This window comes from Chlamydotis macqueenii, chromosome 2, assembly GCF_036417535.1.
Source record: "Chlamydotis macqueenii isolate bChlMac1 chromosome 2, bChlMac1.mat, whole genome shotgun sequence".
Taxonomy (NCBI): domain Eukaryota; kingdom Metazoa; phylum Chordata; class Aves; order Otidiformes; family Otididae; genus Chlamydotis; species Chlamydotis macqueenii.
In genome coordinates this window covers 120808587-120826335 of record NC_141557.1, presented here as the reverse complement: position 1 = coordinate 120826335, position 17749 = coordinate 120808587, and the positions used below count along the sequence as shown (strand labels likewise).

Here is a 17749-nt window from a genome sequence, read left to right as displayed (position 1 = left end):
AAATATTACTTGTTTCCAGCATTTTTCAGTGTTGCTTTTCCATGTTAGATAAAACGTTTTTCAGATAGGTGTATTATTTTAATAATACTTCGCACTTTTATTACTTTTTTCATCCTTAGATCTCAAAAGGCTTTACGAAGGTAAGTATTATTCTCCCTGTTTTACTAATAGGGAAATTGAGAAAGACAGATTATGTTGTTTAAATTGATGTCCTCCTGAATAAAGATAATTACTAAAATGCTTGTTGCTAAGTATGCTAGTTACTTTATCTTCCAAAAGTAATTATCATATTATGTATCTGCTTTCTCAGAATACTAAAGTGATTTAAACATAGCCTGCATGATTCAGTTCCATAACTTTTTCAGTATTTGTTGGACTAAGATGCTGTCAGTTGAAATTAATGGAATCCAACTTAAAAGTAGTCACAATTTGAAAGCAACATTAAAACCGTGAATATTCCTACCTTATATACAAATGGTTTAAGGGCTAGAGCATGTAAAGTATAAGGAGCAGCTGAAAGATCTGGGTTAATCTAGCCTGCGGAGAAACAGCTAAGGGAACATTTAATTCCTGACTTGGCTTCCTAAAGGAGTAGAGAATTTACCTATTGGCCGGAGTCCAGTTCTCCTCGCAGGTGCACAGCGAACTGAAAGAAGAATGTTACAAGTAGCAGCATTCTGCCTGCGTATAGGGAAAACAATTTTTCATAATGAGAGTGGTTGAACAATACAGCAGATTGCCTAGACAGATCGGGGAGTCTCAGTCCTAGGAGATCTTCTTAACTTCATCGGAAAAGCTTCTGAGTTGGCTGATACAACTTTTGAACTTGATCTTGTTCAAGCAGGAGGTAGGCTCCAGAGGTTGTTTCCAATCTGAAGTATTCTCTGACCTTTTGCAAAAATCAGAAAAAGCAAAACTTCTTTGGGCCTTAATTTTCCAGCTGCATCTCTTCCCGCTGCCGAAGAGCATTCTTCAGTACTCTAGTGACCAAGTAGTGTTTCAAGGAATATGAAAGTCCTTTCTGTTCATAAAACAGCCTTTATAAACTAATTTTGAAGTAAATCAAAATAGCTTGTTTGAACACCAATCTGAATAGTATTGAGTAGGACAAAACTGTAACCACTTGTTTTGATTTTGTTTTTATGCAGCTAACACAAATCTTGAGAACAGGACAGAACACATGGGAAAGTAAAAACATCCTTGCTGTTTCGTTTGCTCCACTCGTGCAACCAAACAGAAATGACAATGGCAAGCATGACACTGTGGGACTGCGTAAGTGTCATTTGTGCTCACCCCTTTTGGCTTGATTGGTGTTGTAGTGGCTGTTTGTGGTGTTCTGGAAGTAGCGAGACTGTGCTATACAGACATAATATGATAAACCAGGAACATACAGTTTAGTAGAGCAGTAGCTCATTGATATTTTTTTTGTGCTCCTAGTGCATGTTCTGTGATGCTAAACGATTAATATCCTGGATTAAATGATACAATGTTTCCAGATTCTTTTCTCCAGACTTCTCCTTTTAAGTTCACCTTCTCTCTTTCTAGGGAGCTATAGATAAAATAGCAAGTCAATACTAGGTCTATCAGGAGTGCTAACTTTTTGATGATCTCCCAGGTAAAAGTATTTCTTCTCTTTGCAGTGAAATCAAAGAAACAGATCTAAACTGCAGCTCTCATAGTGTCGGGTGTTAATAGCTGAGTCTGCATGTCTGTCTGCAACTGATGCAGTCATGCCTAGATGGTTTTAGTAGTAATTGAGGTTGACTTTCTAGCTGCAATGCTTTGAATTAGGTTAGTAAAGGTATTAAGAAAGTCTCTGAAAATACATTTGTTGCCGAGATGGTAAGATAACATGATAAGCAGAAAGGGGAGAAAGGTGGAGGGTTGAAATGGGTGGTCAGGGCTTGGAGTAGAGTAATACACAGAGCTTCAGGAGCATGTGGAAACTTAAATCAATGCAACAGAGAGCCTAGAAGACAACAGCTTTTCTCTCCTATTTTGTTCTGTTAGCATGTAACCAAAGGGAACTAATCCTCTTGTCCTCTTCACATGCTTCTTGCCTCCATGCACATTTTTTTAGCTGTGAAACAAGTACAAACTCTTCAAGAGTCGAGGATGTCCTATCAGGTTGCATTGCCTATAACTGCTGCTTTGGCTATTAGTTTTGAGAGTATGTGTGAGCTTGCCAAGGATAGTTCCTTATTATAGTTACCTTTTTTTTTTTTTTTTTTTTCCTTCAAAGTATAGATGATCCTTTCCTTCATGTAATCAGCTCTTCTGCAGAAATTAATTTTGGTTACTTAACACTTAACTTCTTCAGACCTCAGAAGTTATTTCCTGAAATTAACCATTCCTGAATTTTCAGAATGAAAATAATGCAGATCAGTACCATTCAGAACTGAACTGTAGTACAGTAAAAGTGTTTGCTCTGAGTAGCTTCACATATTAATTTCAAAATGATTCTTTAGTGAGAAGAGGAAAATAACACGCAAATGTGCTACTAAGTTGGCACTATTCAAAAGAAAAAATAAAACAACCAACCCACAGAACATGACAGGCTTCAAGTTGCACCGTAAAATTAAATCACTAAGATATGCTTCTTTCCACTGCTCAGGCTGGTCTATTTTTATCACGATGCTTAAAAAAAAACAGGTGGTGTAAAAAGTAGTGCTCTGAAGCTCAAAAAATAAAAATTTTAGCGAATTATTCTTTTGTAGTAACATTGTCTATTTGTTTCAAATCCACACACCTGTAAATTATCTTAAAAGTTCAGCCTAGTCTAGTAAATATTATCCTTCTGTAAACTTTATCCAGAAATTGCAGATGTCACTGCTAAGTAAACATGAAGTTTGTGCTATACTTTGGACAATCCCATCTGGCACATCCGTAATGTTGTATATGGACTACAGTTATAATTGTCATATGTGTGTAAGGCTTAGTAAAATATCTGTCAGCCAGTAATTCTCAAAGTAGAATCTTTTCCTCATGGAAAACTACAGAGGTGTTGTGAAAAGGATCGTTTTGCCAACTTAGTTATTGGTTAGGATGCAGTTCACTGCTGGTAGGCAATTAGAAAGAAGAGGACATGAAACATACAAAATTGCATCCTGTTGTCTCATTTAAAAAAAAAAAATACCCTTAATGTGAATAGTTTGATTAATGCTTTTCGGAGAGAAACTAAGAGGGGCAGTAAACCACATCCATATTTTCACGTTACGTGTAAACGATTTAATATGGCTTATTCAACACCAGAGTGGTTACACCTATGAGGCATATTGCAAGCAAGGATGAACTTTGTCTTTGGGTAGACTGAAAGCTATGTGATAAAGGTCAGCACCCCTAGCAGTGGTAAATTCTGCATCTCAACAAAGTTTTTACATTTGAGCAGAATGTTAACATGATTGCATAGCTTCATGTTTCATTTAATGCAGGAAGTAAAGTTGTGTTGACCCGCAGTATACAGTGTATACTAAAAACTCTGATCATCGTGAGCCCATCATTGATAAATCATAAAATGATAGATTTTATTGAAGTCTAATTTTAATTTTTATTTAATCGTAATGAAGAAGAAAAGATGATTCAGTTAAATTTTACTATATTTTTAGGTTTGGTTAGCCTCAAATGTAATCTTTAATTATCAAGCAAGTTTGAGAAGATTACTAATCAAAACAAATGTGAGTCATGTTTCTTGCTCAGTTTGGCTTAAATCAGTGAATATCAGTGGAACTTAAGGTTACTTCTGTTATTTGAATTGTTCCCTAGATGTCCTCCTGAATAGTTCTGTATTCAAACAGATTTTACTTTACCTGCAAAGGAACGTTTTCTGACTGTCTTACTGTAGGACTTCATAACTATCCTTCCTGCCTATTAAGCATTTCTGTTTTTAAAAAAAAATAAAAATAGGACAGGTCTGAAGCTGTCTAGAAGTTAATTTTCTTTATGGTATCTCTGTGTGTGCCTAGGATTGCTGAACAGAAGTACAGGAGCTTTAGGTCTTGACAGTTAACCAATTATAGCTTATGATCTGGGATGTGAATGTGAGGAGCTTACTTTGTCTTTAAAGCTTTTAGATGTTGTCTTCAAAATCAAATAGGATGTAATTAATCCTAACTGGCACTAAAAATAATATGGTTGGTTTATATTATCTTACAGAATAAGAAAGCTGAGCTTACTGCTTTTATATGTTTTTCAGGATGCTGTGTTTCAAAATTTTGTTCCATCCTCTTTTGAAGGAAATAATTTTTTTTCCTTCTAATTTTATGAAGTGTTTCTTTTTATGCTGCCTTGTATAGGAACAAAAATGACACACAAGTTGAATAGGTTGCAGAGTTTTGTTTGGTGTACTACTTTGGTTTTGTTTTCCTTGGAATTAGCCAGCTGTAGCTCATGTAGGGCAATCATCCACTAGTCCAGCAGCACGTAGTCATCACCTGCCTGTCTGTCCCTGGAAAATATGTGGCTTTCAGCTTTTTGTTACTTGCTTTTTTTTCTTGATTTCTCTTCTGCTGCAAAGATATGGGTGACTTGCCTCATTGGTCAGCTGTGAAGTTGACATGGCCCTCCCTCATCAGTTGGTTCAGTAGGAAGTAAGGAAAAGCTTAGTGAGTAGAAAAGGGAGGCAGAAGAAAGAAACTTGCCTAAACAAATGTGACATAAGGGTGGAAATCTTCACAGCTGCAGGATCTCAAAACAGTGCCAGCAGTAGGTCCCAAGACTGGCACCTGACAAGTGTTTGTTGCATGCTTTCCTAAATTTATTTTAATAATCTGTTAATGCTTTCAACTATTCTTGAACATCTGTCAAAAGGTCTCTTAATTTCTTGGACTGTGCATTTTCTCTAAAAAATTAATCATGTTCCAGAACCTATTTTCAGCTCAAATCTGTCCTCTTTACATATGTATGTGGAATAGAAGTCTTTCAGTAGTGAATATCCTACAGGATTTGTCAAGGTGGCTCTATTACCCTTGTTTCATTTGCATATTGTGTCGTATACTAAAACTTCAGTTGTTCTTGAACGTTAGTCTTGCTGCCTTGCAGCTATTTTTTTGCTAGCTGGAAATTTCACTTACAGTAATTATAACTCACTTTCTTTTTCATTTTAGCTCCATGTGCTGTTAGGAATCTCCAGGACCTTGCTCGAATATATATCAGACGTACACTTAGAAACTTCATAAATGAGGAGATGAAAGCCAAGGGTATTGCTCAGAAGGCTCCTCCAAAACGAAAACGGAGGAGATGTCGTAGACGCAGGATTAACACCTATGTGTTTGTTGGTAATCAGCTCATTCCTCAGCCTCTAGATAGTGAAGAAGATGAAAGAATGGAAGATGATAGCAAAGAGGAGGAGGATAAAGATCACAGTGAGGCCTTGAAGCCAGAAGAGCCTCCTCGAAATCTATTGAGAGAGAAAATTATGAGTCTACCATTACCTGAATCCTTAAAAGCATACTTGACCTATTACAGAGAGAAGTAACTTGTTTTAAGTAGAAATAATGCCTACTGATAGTTCCTTTATTCTTGAAAATGTAGCATTTATTAAGAAGTAGGTGGACAGTTTATTATTAGTCTTTCATCAAGACTGAAGTACAGCGATAAGTCGTAACTTGTCTCTATCTTGTCTTTGCTACGAGGAAGACTTGCATTCAACAGTAGAATCCCTTTTTAAAAATTTATTTTTCTTTAAATTTTGAAAATGCTGTTTTAACTCTGATAGAAATATATATTCCATTATGCAGCACTAATCAATATTTTGCATGGTAAGTCTTTTTTGATCCCTAACAGATTTGTATTGATAAAAGGATGAGTGAAATTTTATATATGCTAAATAATTGTTGAACATGTGCATCTGACTCAATGGGCAATTTGTCTGTATTATTATTAGGGGAACATTTTAAACATGCAGACACTTATTCTCTAATGTCAGAATCAGACCCTTTTAAAGTTTATTTTACTATGGCTTTGTTGCAATCATTACTATGTTGGTATAGTTGTATTCCAACAACACAAGTGCAATAAATATATACAGACACTGAATGAGCTGGCTTTAATGAAATATGAAAATACAAGTTCTGAAATGTCAGATGACTCTGCTTCTTCTGCATTCTTGTCTTTTGCCAAAAGATTTTGAGAAAAGTAACAGCTTCTCTCAGAGCCTTAACAAGACATCATATTGAATAAGAAGCAAAGCAATGCTTGCTTCAGCTCTGCTTGTACTTAACTCCATTCTCTACTTTCAGTATTTCTAACTAGAGGCACTTCCTCATTTGTGGGAAGCTTAAGACAGTACATTTTGTTTATTTCTACAGCTCACAGCATTGAGTCAAAATGTTTGGTAATACAAGATTGTAATTTAGATATCAGTCATCTATATTTACTGCTTTTAAGTAGAGGTAGAATTTCAACAAAGTTTAGTTTATATTGCTTATTGGGATAGCTATAATAGTAAAAGTTAGAATTTGTTCAGCAAATGCACTTTAGTAAGTGAATTTTGTACTTAACATGCCTCTCCAAGAAGTTAGACTTGTGCTAGCCTTTATTTGTTTTCTGAGCATGACTCTCAGCACAAAAATATTTATAAAATCATATGCATTTTTTTTTTTTGAAACCTAAGAGTAGCAGCAGCTGTGGGGACCCACAATAGTGCTGATTTAAATCCTTCTATGATTTTTTCCTCTTCTAGTTGTGAAGTTACTTGCACTTCTCATTTTTAACTTTGTTTGCTTTTACCATCTTAATTTCTTCATTCTCTGTTGTAACTTAACCATGAGGGAAAACACTTTTTATTAAGAACTTGGCATGATCTGCATTAAAAGCCACAGTAATTGGAAACATCTGCCTGTTGGACCCAGTGAAAAACATTCCTCTTGAAATACCCTGCACGATGCGTTTTATAATACTGGTAACAGATTTTTTTTTTGGTGTAATAACAATTAAACAAAATAATAACATCTTTCTAAAACAGTAGATGTTCCTAGTCCAAGTGTTTATAACCAGCTGATATTCATGTGGTCTAACAATCCAGTACTGACTTCAAAATTTATAAGCATTTTGTTGCATCTGAGAAGGAAGATAATGCATAATCCCGTGACACTGACTCTACGGTGCATTTCATGCTATAGTCCATGTTCTTTAAGGTACATCATAGTAATGTTTAAGTGGAACTTCATGAAGGCCTGTTGTACCAGCATGTGGAGATACTTTCCGCAATATATTTACAGTGTAGGTAAACAAATGTATTTGAAATAAGTATCCTGACTTTATTTTAAAAGCAGGAAGAGCTAATAAGAAATAGTTTTCCACAATAAGGATACTAATAAAGTAATTGTGATGCATCAGCTGTAAGAATTGAACATAATCTTGTTTTAAATTGATTATTTTAGGTGGAGTTTAAGTAATCTGAAGTTTGAGATGTTTTTTGTCTCTCCTTTTCTTGGAATCTACATCCATAAGCTCAAGAGTATGAGATAAAAACTTCAAGGACTTTATACGTGATGCTCTTGGAGAATAAATTTTTGCATTCTTTCACGCCTGTATACTTGGAAAAATGGACAGCGGATGACTTGTCATGATTTTTCAGTATGTGAGGTTTTTTCGGAGTCACTGAAAGAGAATGTTTCTTCTGTGTTTTATATGTGGATTTATTTTACACTCTTGAATTTATATTTACATAAATAAAAAGGTAGAAACACAAAATGAATTAAAACTTAATTTTTGCCATCTTGGTTGATGATGGGGACGTTGTTGCAATAAAATGGTTTTTTTTTTTTGTGGTTTCTGCTTGCTTGAATTTCTGTGTTTCTGTGCAAGTATTTTCAGTTATTTGGAAATTCAGATACCAGTTTGTTCATAGGTCAGTAACTTTTTAATAAAGGCTATTCTTGAATTTCAGAAATAGTTATATACCTTCTTGCTAAGATTTTGGATTTTTATGAAGGTTGGAAGATGAAATGTTATTCATGACATGGGAAAGCTGTTTGGGGCCCAGCACTACTTTTGAAGTACTTCTGGAGATTTAGTTTCTTCTGGAGAGCCCAGGAGCTATACTTGAGCTATACACACAAGAACATTTTCATGAGTGGTTTTGGTTTTTGTGTGTTGTTCCCCTCCCCCCTCCCCCCCCCCAATTGTTGAGATAGTTGCTATGTTGAGGGTGAAAACAATCTAGGTCAAAATAAATAAGGAAAGCCTTGAGGTAAGAATAGCAAGAGTGGTGAGTGACGACTGAGTCATACTTCCTGTTGAAACTGCCTCTTGATGCAGCCTTACTTTGTTAGCAGTTACAGGAAAAACAGAAGGTGGGTACACTAAGCAGTACTGGGTTTCCTACTGCTCCACTGCTTACCTGACTGCCTACTTCAAACATCTTCGGTACACATGGATGATCTCCACAAACAGAGAAATGTTGCTTGCAGGCAAATAGACCAGCGGGGTTTTTTTGTTGATACACACTTCAGTAGTCTCTTCTCTCAAATGTCCTTTTGAGTTCTTATACCATTATATTCAGTTTCATCAGGTTTCTGTATACTTGATTTTGAAGCTTAGTGGCTTATATTCATATCACGTTTCTGGACATCAAGATACTTAAGTAAGGAAACTAGTCGAAGAGCCAGGACTCTCACTTCTGAGATTGTGTTGGTAAGTTATATGACAACCTACGTGTCCACGGTAGAGACTCCATCTTCTGATACAAACCATCATGACTGAAGTGGTCATTTTTACCGAAGCTTTCAGCTGATTCGTGGTCCAGGTTTGGAGGCTCACTGATTTCTACTTCCTTGAAAAAAGGGATAGGTGGGTTTTTGTTTGGAAGGTGTTAAAGTTGTTATTTTAGGTGTAGGAATCTAGATACATCTCTCTCTATACATATATGTATATACACACATCCACACATGCTTCTAGAGATCTTCCCAGTGTAGTTTAAGAATCATGGTTTAGTCTATTGTAGAAAAGAATAGTGCAGCTAGATCACCTCTATATAGAGGGCAGAAAATAACAATAATAATCACAGTAATACAATTAAAATTGTAGCACATGAACTTCTTATTTCTGTTCCTTTTCTTGGTGTTACGCTCAACCTCCCTTTATTTCCCCGAAGTGTTAAATCCACAGCTTTGCAACTGCTAGAGAGGGTAACAGGGTTCTGCACCTCTGCACTCTTTTCGTGGTAGGAATATTTTGTTGATGTTGCTGACTCCTTAGTCTCCCGGGATCAGCTTGGGAGTCATTTGTGTATTGAATAATGTGCTTTTGCATCTTCATTCTTCTGTAGGCTCCAACTTGTATCAGAGTTTTCTGCATATGATAACCTGTGTATGTTAGATCCTCTATTACCCCTAAAACCAGTTTTGTCAAGCTTCAGTTTTGTGGGAGTTTTTTTTGTTTTATTTTTGTAAACTGACCACTGTAGAGCTGCACACAGCTGTGCGATCTCCAGTACCAAGCATGGGCCCCATCTCTTGCAATCCCATGCAAGTGTTCGCCTGTGCTGCCTCCTGTGTCCCCAGTTCTCGGGGCCTCTGCTCTGATACCAGAGGTGCATTTCTCTCCACTACGGCGTTGTGAGGGAATGAGAAATACCTCATTCTGTCAGCAATAGTCGCTTACTACTGTTACTTATATAAAAGTAGACTTATACCCCACAAAGATAAACATGGGTGAAACAAGTTACCTATAGGCACTGGGTAAACTAGAGAGATTGCTCTCACAGCTAAACGGAGTAAAAGCTATGGGCAGGTAAAGGGAAGCTCGGATGCAGCCAGACCGGAGGCCTTGCAAACTGCGTACACAAAGTATATGGCTTGGTGTTGGCAGAGTCGGTACCACATCAGAGGGTTACACAGGGGTGGAAACAAGGTTTGATATTTTTCTACTTGACTTAAGTGATCAAAAAGCGATCAAAAAGAAATTAAAAGTGATATTTTATTTTTTTTTTCTTTAGGGTTGGAACACGAAAAGGGATAAAGGGAGGGTGAGAGGTGGGAAAGTTTTATAGGAGGGTAGTGACTGGTAAATAAACAGTAGCAATAGATGAGTTTATATCAGAAAAATTCAGCAAGAAATTCTGATTCCTGCTTCAAAATCTTCAATTTCTGCCATTTCCCAAGTCTGTACAAACAGTAGTCTTTGCGTACATTAGCTTGAAAGATTTTGCTCAGTGTTTTAACCACTTTAAATACCTGGTTTTAGTCTTCCTAACTTTAGTTTTTGTCCTGGCCTTCGGTTTATCTCACTACTAAATAGTACAGTGCGTATTTCTGCTGTAATCAGTAAGAGCAAGCATACAATGCAGTATTTTTTTACTGTTTGCTCCACATTTAATGAATTCTATAATGGCTTTCAGTGATGTGTTAATGGTAGTGACTGTTTTAGATCAACATCCTACAAAACGAAATCTGTTATTTGTAGTACTTCATATGCTTTAGCTAGGTTTGGGTTTTTTTATAGTCTTCCCCACCCCCAAAAAAAAAAAAAAGTTAAAAAGTAGTAGTACATCCCTAAAACAGCTTTCTAACGTTTCTGGGGAATTTTCTCAAATACATTGTGCATAACGAATTACACCAAGAGAGGGCAGTGTTGCCTTTTGGGAAGGTTAAACGTGTGCTGACCGCTGGTAGGAAAAACAAATACAATCGTACCTACACTGATGTATTTACAATGGAATATTTTGTTAAGTAACTTGCTTAGAAACATGTCTGAAAGATGTAGAATCAGTCTCCGAGTTTGTATGATTTTTCCAAAACATTTTATGAAATTTCTGTTGTAGGAGTATAGTATAACGGGTTTTTTTTTCTGAAGTGTACTTTAATGTAATCTGAGACCTTTTGAGAGTTGCTGATGTAATTTGGAGAAATTTAAGGTACCAGACTAGAAGGGTCTATAAGGGCTTAACTAACTGTGTAATCAGGCAGTAGACTTCTTCAAGAGGCGTTTTGAACTTTATACTAATGCTTACTTGAGACCATCTGTGAGGACTTGACATTTGGGCACCTGAGGAAAGCATGACTGTGTAGCATGACTGCTATGCGTGCTATCATCTGTACTCATAGGTGACTCTCACAGACCTATATACTGCAGTAGTTGGTGGCAGCTGTGCCTCCTGCACAGTGCTGCTCCTTGTCTCCCGAGTTGGAGAGCACTGTATGTTGCAGAGGCATTGGCTGGAAGGGAGGCAGTATGCACTAAATATGCATTAAATGTTACGAAGCATGTGGCTTTGGTTGGAAGGAACCTTTGATCACCTAGTCCAACCCCCCTGCAAGGAGCAGGGACATCTCCAACCAGGGTTGCTCAGAGCCTCATCCAACCTGGCCTTGAATGTTTCCAGGGATGGGGCATCCACCACCTCTCTGGACAACCTCTTCCTGTGTTCCACCACCCTCATTGCAAAACATTTTTTTTCCTTATGTCCAGTCTGAATCTACCTTCCTCTATCTTAAAACGATTACCCCTTGTCCTGTCATAGCAAGCCCTGCTAAAAAGTTTCTCGCCATCTTTCTCATAGGCTCCCTTGAGGTATTGGAAGGCCCCTATAAGGTCTCCCCAGAGCCTTCTCATCTCCAGGCTGAACAGCCCCAACTCCCTCAGCCTGTCCTCATAGGAGAGGTGCTCCAGCTGTCTGATCATCTTCGCGGCCTCCTCTGGACCCTGTCCAACAGGTCCATGTCCCTCTTATGTCGGGGACTCCAGAGCTGGATGCAGTACTTTGAGTCGCAGTCCTACCTTCAGCATTTGCAGCAGCAACCAAGCTAGCTGTCCAAGCCTCTGGATTATGCAAACTGGCAGTTTTGCAGTCCTGAGAGTTTATAGTCTCTGGCAGTTGCTGATTCACTTCTGAAAATTGGGAAAAATTTGAAACAGTGGCCAAAAAGCAAGTGTCATATTTAAAGCATGAGACAAGTAGACCTGTCATGTGGTTTCCATGGCATGATCTCAGCTTTGCTAACGATGACAGTGCTGAGATAAGCATTGGCAACAACCTTACTGAGATGCAGCTTCAACTTCTTTTGAAAAACAAAACGCATTTCAAAACTATTGTGACAGCAGAGAGAGGATGCAAATGCTGAATGATCGAAGGTCAGAGTGAGGTTTTGCATGGATGCAAAGGTTTTGAGCTCAAAGAGCACAAGGTACACAAAGTGTTTTCAGACCAGAGTTTGTACATGCTGAGATGTGGGAAAGGGGTAACAAGGTGCATCTCTTTATAAAGACTTCTAGTGCTTTGTTTCACAGCTCCTCTTCACTATTCTCAGATGTTCCCTAAAATAGAGATTGTGTGAATATCTTGTGAAAACTGTTAGAGCATCGTTGTCGCAAATACCTGCACTCAGTGACTTCTTCCATACCAGAATCTGGGTTTTTAGGTTTTCTTTAACCCTTACTAAATATTTTTAATAATGACTGCATCTCCATGACCTCATCTCACTTTAGGAAATTGGGTTTAAAAATTTAACAGACTTTTTTTTTTTTTTTCCCCTGAGCACAAAAATGTATCTCGGTAATATTTTGTGGAGAAGGCGTAGAAAACTGGCATTCTAGGGAGTGATAGTGATGTGATGGTAATTTAGGATTAATAATAAATTCTGATATAACTATTTTCCTGTAAACATATCTCCTTTTACTGCTATTAAAATCATCACACTGATGTCCTTTTCTCTGCAGTCATGGTAGGAATTGTGGTGAGACAGCTTTAGTTCTGTCACAGTGACCTTGCTTTTTTTTTATTCACTACTCATCTTTCACCTTTTATCTACTCCATGGACTCCAGTGATCACTAATTGTAAGCCACTGCTTGTATAAGATGCTGGGAGGAGGGCATCATCTCTAGGAACTGATTGCAGGTGAAACATTGAATGCTAGAGGGTAATGGGATTACAAGATCCTTTTCAGACAAATACAAAATAAAAAAAAAAAGAAAAAGGACTTGCAAATCATGTGGGCAAAGGTCCATAAGAGTTCAAGTGCCCAGTCACCACCTGAGGCACCTAAAAGTTTGTATGTCCATAGCTTCCCAGTACAACTGCTACCTGCAATTCCCACCTGCCTGCCATAGGGCTTAATATAACTTCTCTGTCACCTAAACTCAACAAAGATCACAGAGCAGGTATTTCCTGGTTTATTTTGTCCTGAAAGCTCAAAATACTTTTACTGAATTAGGCCTCAGAGAAGGTGAATGGCGCTATTGCAGACAGCAGGGGTACTGATGCAAGTGCTCTCTCAAAACCAGGAAGACAAAGGTTTTCAGTGAAAGTTCCCCTCTGACAGGTAAGAGATCTAACTTCCATGCTGGCAGAATTCATGGAAGTAAATAATAATCTTTTCTTCTCTTAGGTTATTATATTTGTGGTTTCGATATTTGAATTAGTCATGTCATCGTGTTGACTGTTGTGAATCACATGCTGTTGCCCATAAGTTATCTCAGATACGTGACTTCTGCAGAATAGCAGAATACTAGGTCTCACTGATCTGTTTAAACCTTTGGGGGGAAAAAAAAAATCCACTATGGTCTTAGCACTATAAAGCAAAACGTGTATTTACTTGCATGTGCGTTGTATTAGGTTCACTTTTTATTTTTTTTCTCCTCCAGGGATGATAGCTTTTGTAAGTCAATTGCCTTTAATGATGCAACCTTGCTTTACTGCTAAGTTGCTTGGAGATTTCAGAATCAATATTAAAAAAAAAAGAAGATTGAAAAGGCTACTGAAAGTGTTTGGTCACAAACAAAAATGGTGAAAACGCCAGCTATGCTTCTTTCACAATTTTTCAAACTCGGTGTCAAAAGCAATTTTCCCAATTAGTGCTTGGGGACATGGTAAAGAACAGACAATAAAATCATTAACTAAAATAACTGAATGATAAGCTTCTCACTGTATTGTTCTTTAACATACTAGAAATAAATATTCTAGAAATGTAATATCTTTAAACAGAATATAAATTTCTGACTTGGATTTTACCTGTAACATCAGTGTGCTAGCAGTTGCAAATATAAATCTAATGTATTTTGGTGAAGAGCAGCGGTCTACTCTGGAGTAACTGTGAAAAAGATGAAATCCTGATTCCATTCAAGTCAATAAGAGTTCTGCTCTAGACTCCAATAAATACTGGATTTCACAATTTCCTGTCTCTGAAGAGTTTATAGTATAAGACAAAGAAGAGATGAAGTGTGGAGGAAAGGAATACAAGTAGTAAGCAAGTAATGTGTAATGGGTTTCATGTCACATTGGGTTTTACATTTTATTTTTTTCTTGAAAGAATTTGTTCAACTTTAAATCAAGGTCTTTTCTGGTTTGGAGTATGTGAAAGGGAGCCTTCATAGGAGCATGGAGGTTTCACTAGCATATGAGCTGAGCAGAAGTGTAAAGTTGGAAGGTGAGATGGAACTGTGAATAACAGGCAAAAAGGATGGACTTTGTTTGCTCTGGGATTCTACTAGTAGGAGAGGGCGTGAGATCAATGAACAGCAATGAAAGAGGAGATGTGAAATGGCATTGATAGTATTGCAGCTTGGAAGAGCGAGCCACTGATTTTTGTACCCTGCATGGGAAGCTCCTCAGGTTTTGTAAACTTCCAAAGTGCCGGTGGGACCTGTTGGCTCTGGTAGGTGGTGGCTGGGCTGCAATTGCACAGCTTTGCTTGACTTCTGACCTAGTCTGACTAAAAGGGATACCAATTCATTCTCCCAGATCTGTCTAAATAACTCAGAAGATGGCAGGAAAATTCATGCAGATGCTTATAACATTTCACTGACACAAGTCATTCACATTGGTCTCGTTCACATTGAAACCCCTTGGTTCTGCAAGTTTATTTTGTCCAGCTCTCTTGCTTTTGAGGTGCAATCTGAAATGTATGTAAGGCCTCAAAGAAAACAGCACTAAACAATATCTCACTGAATGTATGTGATACGCCCTGGCAGTTATGTGCCAGATCAGACTTTTAAAATCCTCTTTTAAAAAAAAATCCTTTTAAATGTGCTAACTTTTGAGCTGTAGATTATTCTGTATGGAAGATGAAACAAAATGTAATTTTTCTGAGTCTCTTCAACAGAAATTCTATTTTCATTTTAATGGAATAATTCAGTAAACATTAGGTCAGAGACAACTAAAAAAATTGTTCTGATGGATAGGTTCCCACCTGGAGAGAGAAGGAACTTGAATTTCAACCTGCAACCTAATGTGTGTTTAAATATTTTGTTTTAAGCACCCTCACAAGAAACAAACTAAATCCAGAAAAAGCGAGTTGTGTTTTCTACCCAAAACGGGGCAAACGAGTGATGGAGAGACAAGGGTTTGGCTGAGACATCTCTGAACACAGTTCCCAGCAGGGAGGAAGGGACATGGAGATGGAAGGGAGAAGAACAGAAAGTAGTGGGAACTAAGCAAAGCAAAGCAAAGCTCCCTGCTGGGTCTGGCCAGCCCTTCCCCAGCCAGGGCTTGCCGTGGCCCTCTCGTCTCCCACCAGCACACCGCATTTCCTTCACAGGAGCAGAGAAAATATGAGAAAAGTGCTCCTGTAGTAATTCAGCTCTTGAGGAAAGAAAAAGCTGACATCAGCACGTTTTTTTTTCATGAGAAAGGAGCAGCACAGGCATCTATCAGGTGAATGCTCAGCCCTGTCAGTCTCAATGAAGATTAATGGTAGGGCTCAATAAAATAGCCTGTTTGTAAAACTGTAAAATTTCAGACTTGCTTTCCAGTCCCACCTTTTTGTCAACATTTCCTTTTAGCCGAGTACTCTGCCTGGCCTTTGTGGTTCCCTTGTTGCCTGGCTCCAGCCTTGGTTTTGGGGCCTCACAGACACAGAAGGAGTGAGAACACTTAATGCAGGGTCCCACAGATACCTTTAAATCCGCAATTAAACCAGGGGATGGCTGGAGGTGGGGAGAGGACTGCTGTGGAATATCTCTTTGGTATGGAGCCCGACAGGAGACTGTGAATAAATATAGATGCTCTACGCTGTCGTCCCAGGGAACAATATTAATTTCTTCTGAAGATACCAGTCTATTTCCATCAAAATGCAAAGCTGAAAACAAAGACCCTGTCTCAAAAATTTTCTTAAGACTTTAAAGTGTTGCCTGGCAATAGGAGTGCTTATAATCTGTAGGCAACATGTCCAAAAGTTAAGGAATGCTCTGCAATGCTTATGCTAAAGCTGTGAGATCTAAGCTGTTTAGTGGTTTTAGCCATAAACTACAGATTCTGCCAGCAGATCTGAGGAAACAGCTTTTCTTAGTTCTAGAGATGCAAGAAATCTGGGGAGAATTGGAGGCTTGTTCAGTGGTCTGTTGATGGCTGTACATGTTGGTAGCCAATGCCTCAGTAGTTTACCCATCAAGAAAATACGCTTTGTGTCACTGAATTCCATTGGCAAATGGTTTTACAAGAAGAACTACTTCACTACAAGAAGTGCTTTATTATTTAAATGGGACCTTGTGCAGCTGAGGTTAGATCCTGGTACAGGAGAAACCAAGTCAGTGAGCTGCTTTCCTTCTGGTTTCTTCTTACTGGGAAGGAATGGGGAAAGATGGCAATGAAAGGCAGAAGACAGAGCAAGAGCTAAAGCGCCCACCCAGGCCACAGAGAATGTGATTTACACTTTGCATCTAAATAGCTTCTTGCTGATCCCGTCCTGAGATTGGCATTATCTCTGAGGAACTTTGGAAGTGGACTGTGTTTGGCAGCTCTACCCTTGCAAGACAGTTTCCCATCAGCAACGTTTGCCCTGTTGCCCTGTAGGCACATGCACAGCTGAGTTGTCCATTCTGGTTTTCATTACTTTTCAGGTGAGGAGAAACTCTTTTTCTGCCTCCCTTTTCCCTTTGAAAAGTCTCTTCGCTCACTGGCGTGCAGGCACCTTCCTCAGACATTACCCCAGGTCACAGGGTAACAGCCTTTCTCCACTGGGTTTTGGGAGAAATCTGGGGAAGGGTCAGACCCGACGTGATTGCCTGGCTTGGAAGAGTTTGAGTGGCAAGGAAAGATGGGAATGGGGGAACTGTCCTAGTGCATGAGTGGAACCTCACAGTATTTGAATTTCTGGAAATATCTAAGGGGAAAGTGCAGCAGCTCCAAAGAGCCTAGTGCTGGCAGGACCTCTGAGCAGAATAAAAGGTGGCAGCAGCAGCAGGACAGAAAATTGTCTGCTTAAATGAGAAGTACTAATTTCCTGCACCGTATGGCTACATCACATGGTGCTCAGGTGTCCTGGCTGAATAAAAGGGCTGCTGGATACTGTGGTAACATAAATATTAGGAAATACCTTCATACACATGGAAGCTGAAGCATATTGAATGGCAGGTCCATACAATGCACCCACACTGTGTGATTGCTGGTGAAGGAGGCTGACGTGCATTTGAAGGCTTGGGCTTTGCTGGTTCTCCTTGCTGCTGAGCCAGGATATCTCTTTCTGTGCTCATGAGATGAGCCTCCAAAACTCACTTCAGAAGAAAACTTCAGTGCACAGCTGGTAATGGCAGATATTTTTCAGCTTGATTACTTCTACTGCCAATTAGTTAAAGTTCCCACATGTAATTTTTGCTCTCCTTATGTTCGCACATCAGAAGGGGATGCTTGGATATGCTTGTTTTGTGGGAGTGTAATATGAATACGGAACACTGGCTAATGATTACAGCAGCATGGGATTATCAAATTACTATTATTTCACTATTTGTATGTGATTAAGTTTTGAAGCCTGCCAGCTCTTTGTGAACTGTTTAAAATCAAAATTAATTTGATTGTAACTGATTAAAACTGCTGTG

General features: G+C 38.4%; 1 protein-coding gene across 4 annotated transcripts in view; it reads left to right on the top strand.

Moving 5' to 3' along the window:
* Window positions 1–7786, top strand: part of PCMTD1 (protein-L-isoaspartate (D-aspartate) O-methyltransferase domain containing 1) — a 46293-nt gene extending 38507 nt beyond the window's left edge. For 3 of the 4 annotated variants that reach the window (XM_086740797.1, XM_086740800.1, XM_086740799.1), the window contains 3 exons: window positions 120–140; window positions 1149–1272; window positions 5103–7786. In XM_086740797.1, the coding sequence (XP_086596923.1) occupies window positions 120–140; window positions 1149–1272; window positions 5103–5473 (516 nt within the window). In that variant the 3' untranslated portion in view covers window positions 5474–7786. The remainder of the gene's footprint in view (window positions 1–119; window positions 141–1148; window positions 1273–5102) is intronic. The other variant, XM_086740798.1, reaches the window with a different exon arrangement.
* Window positions 7787–17749: the final 9963 nt, after the last annotated feature.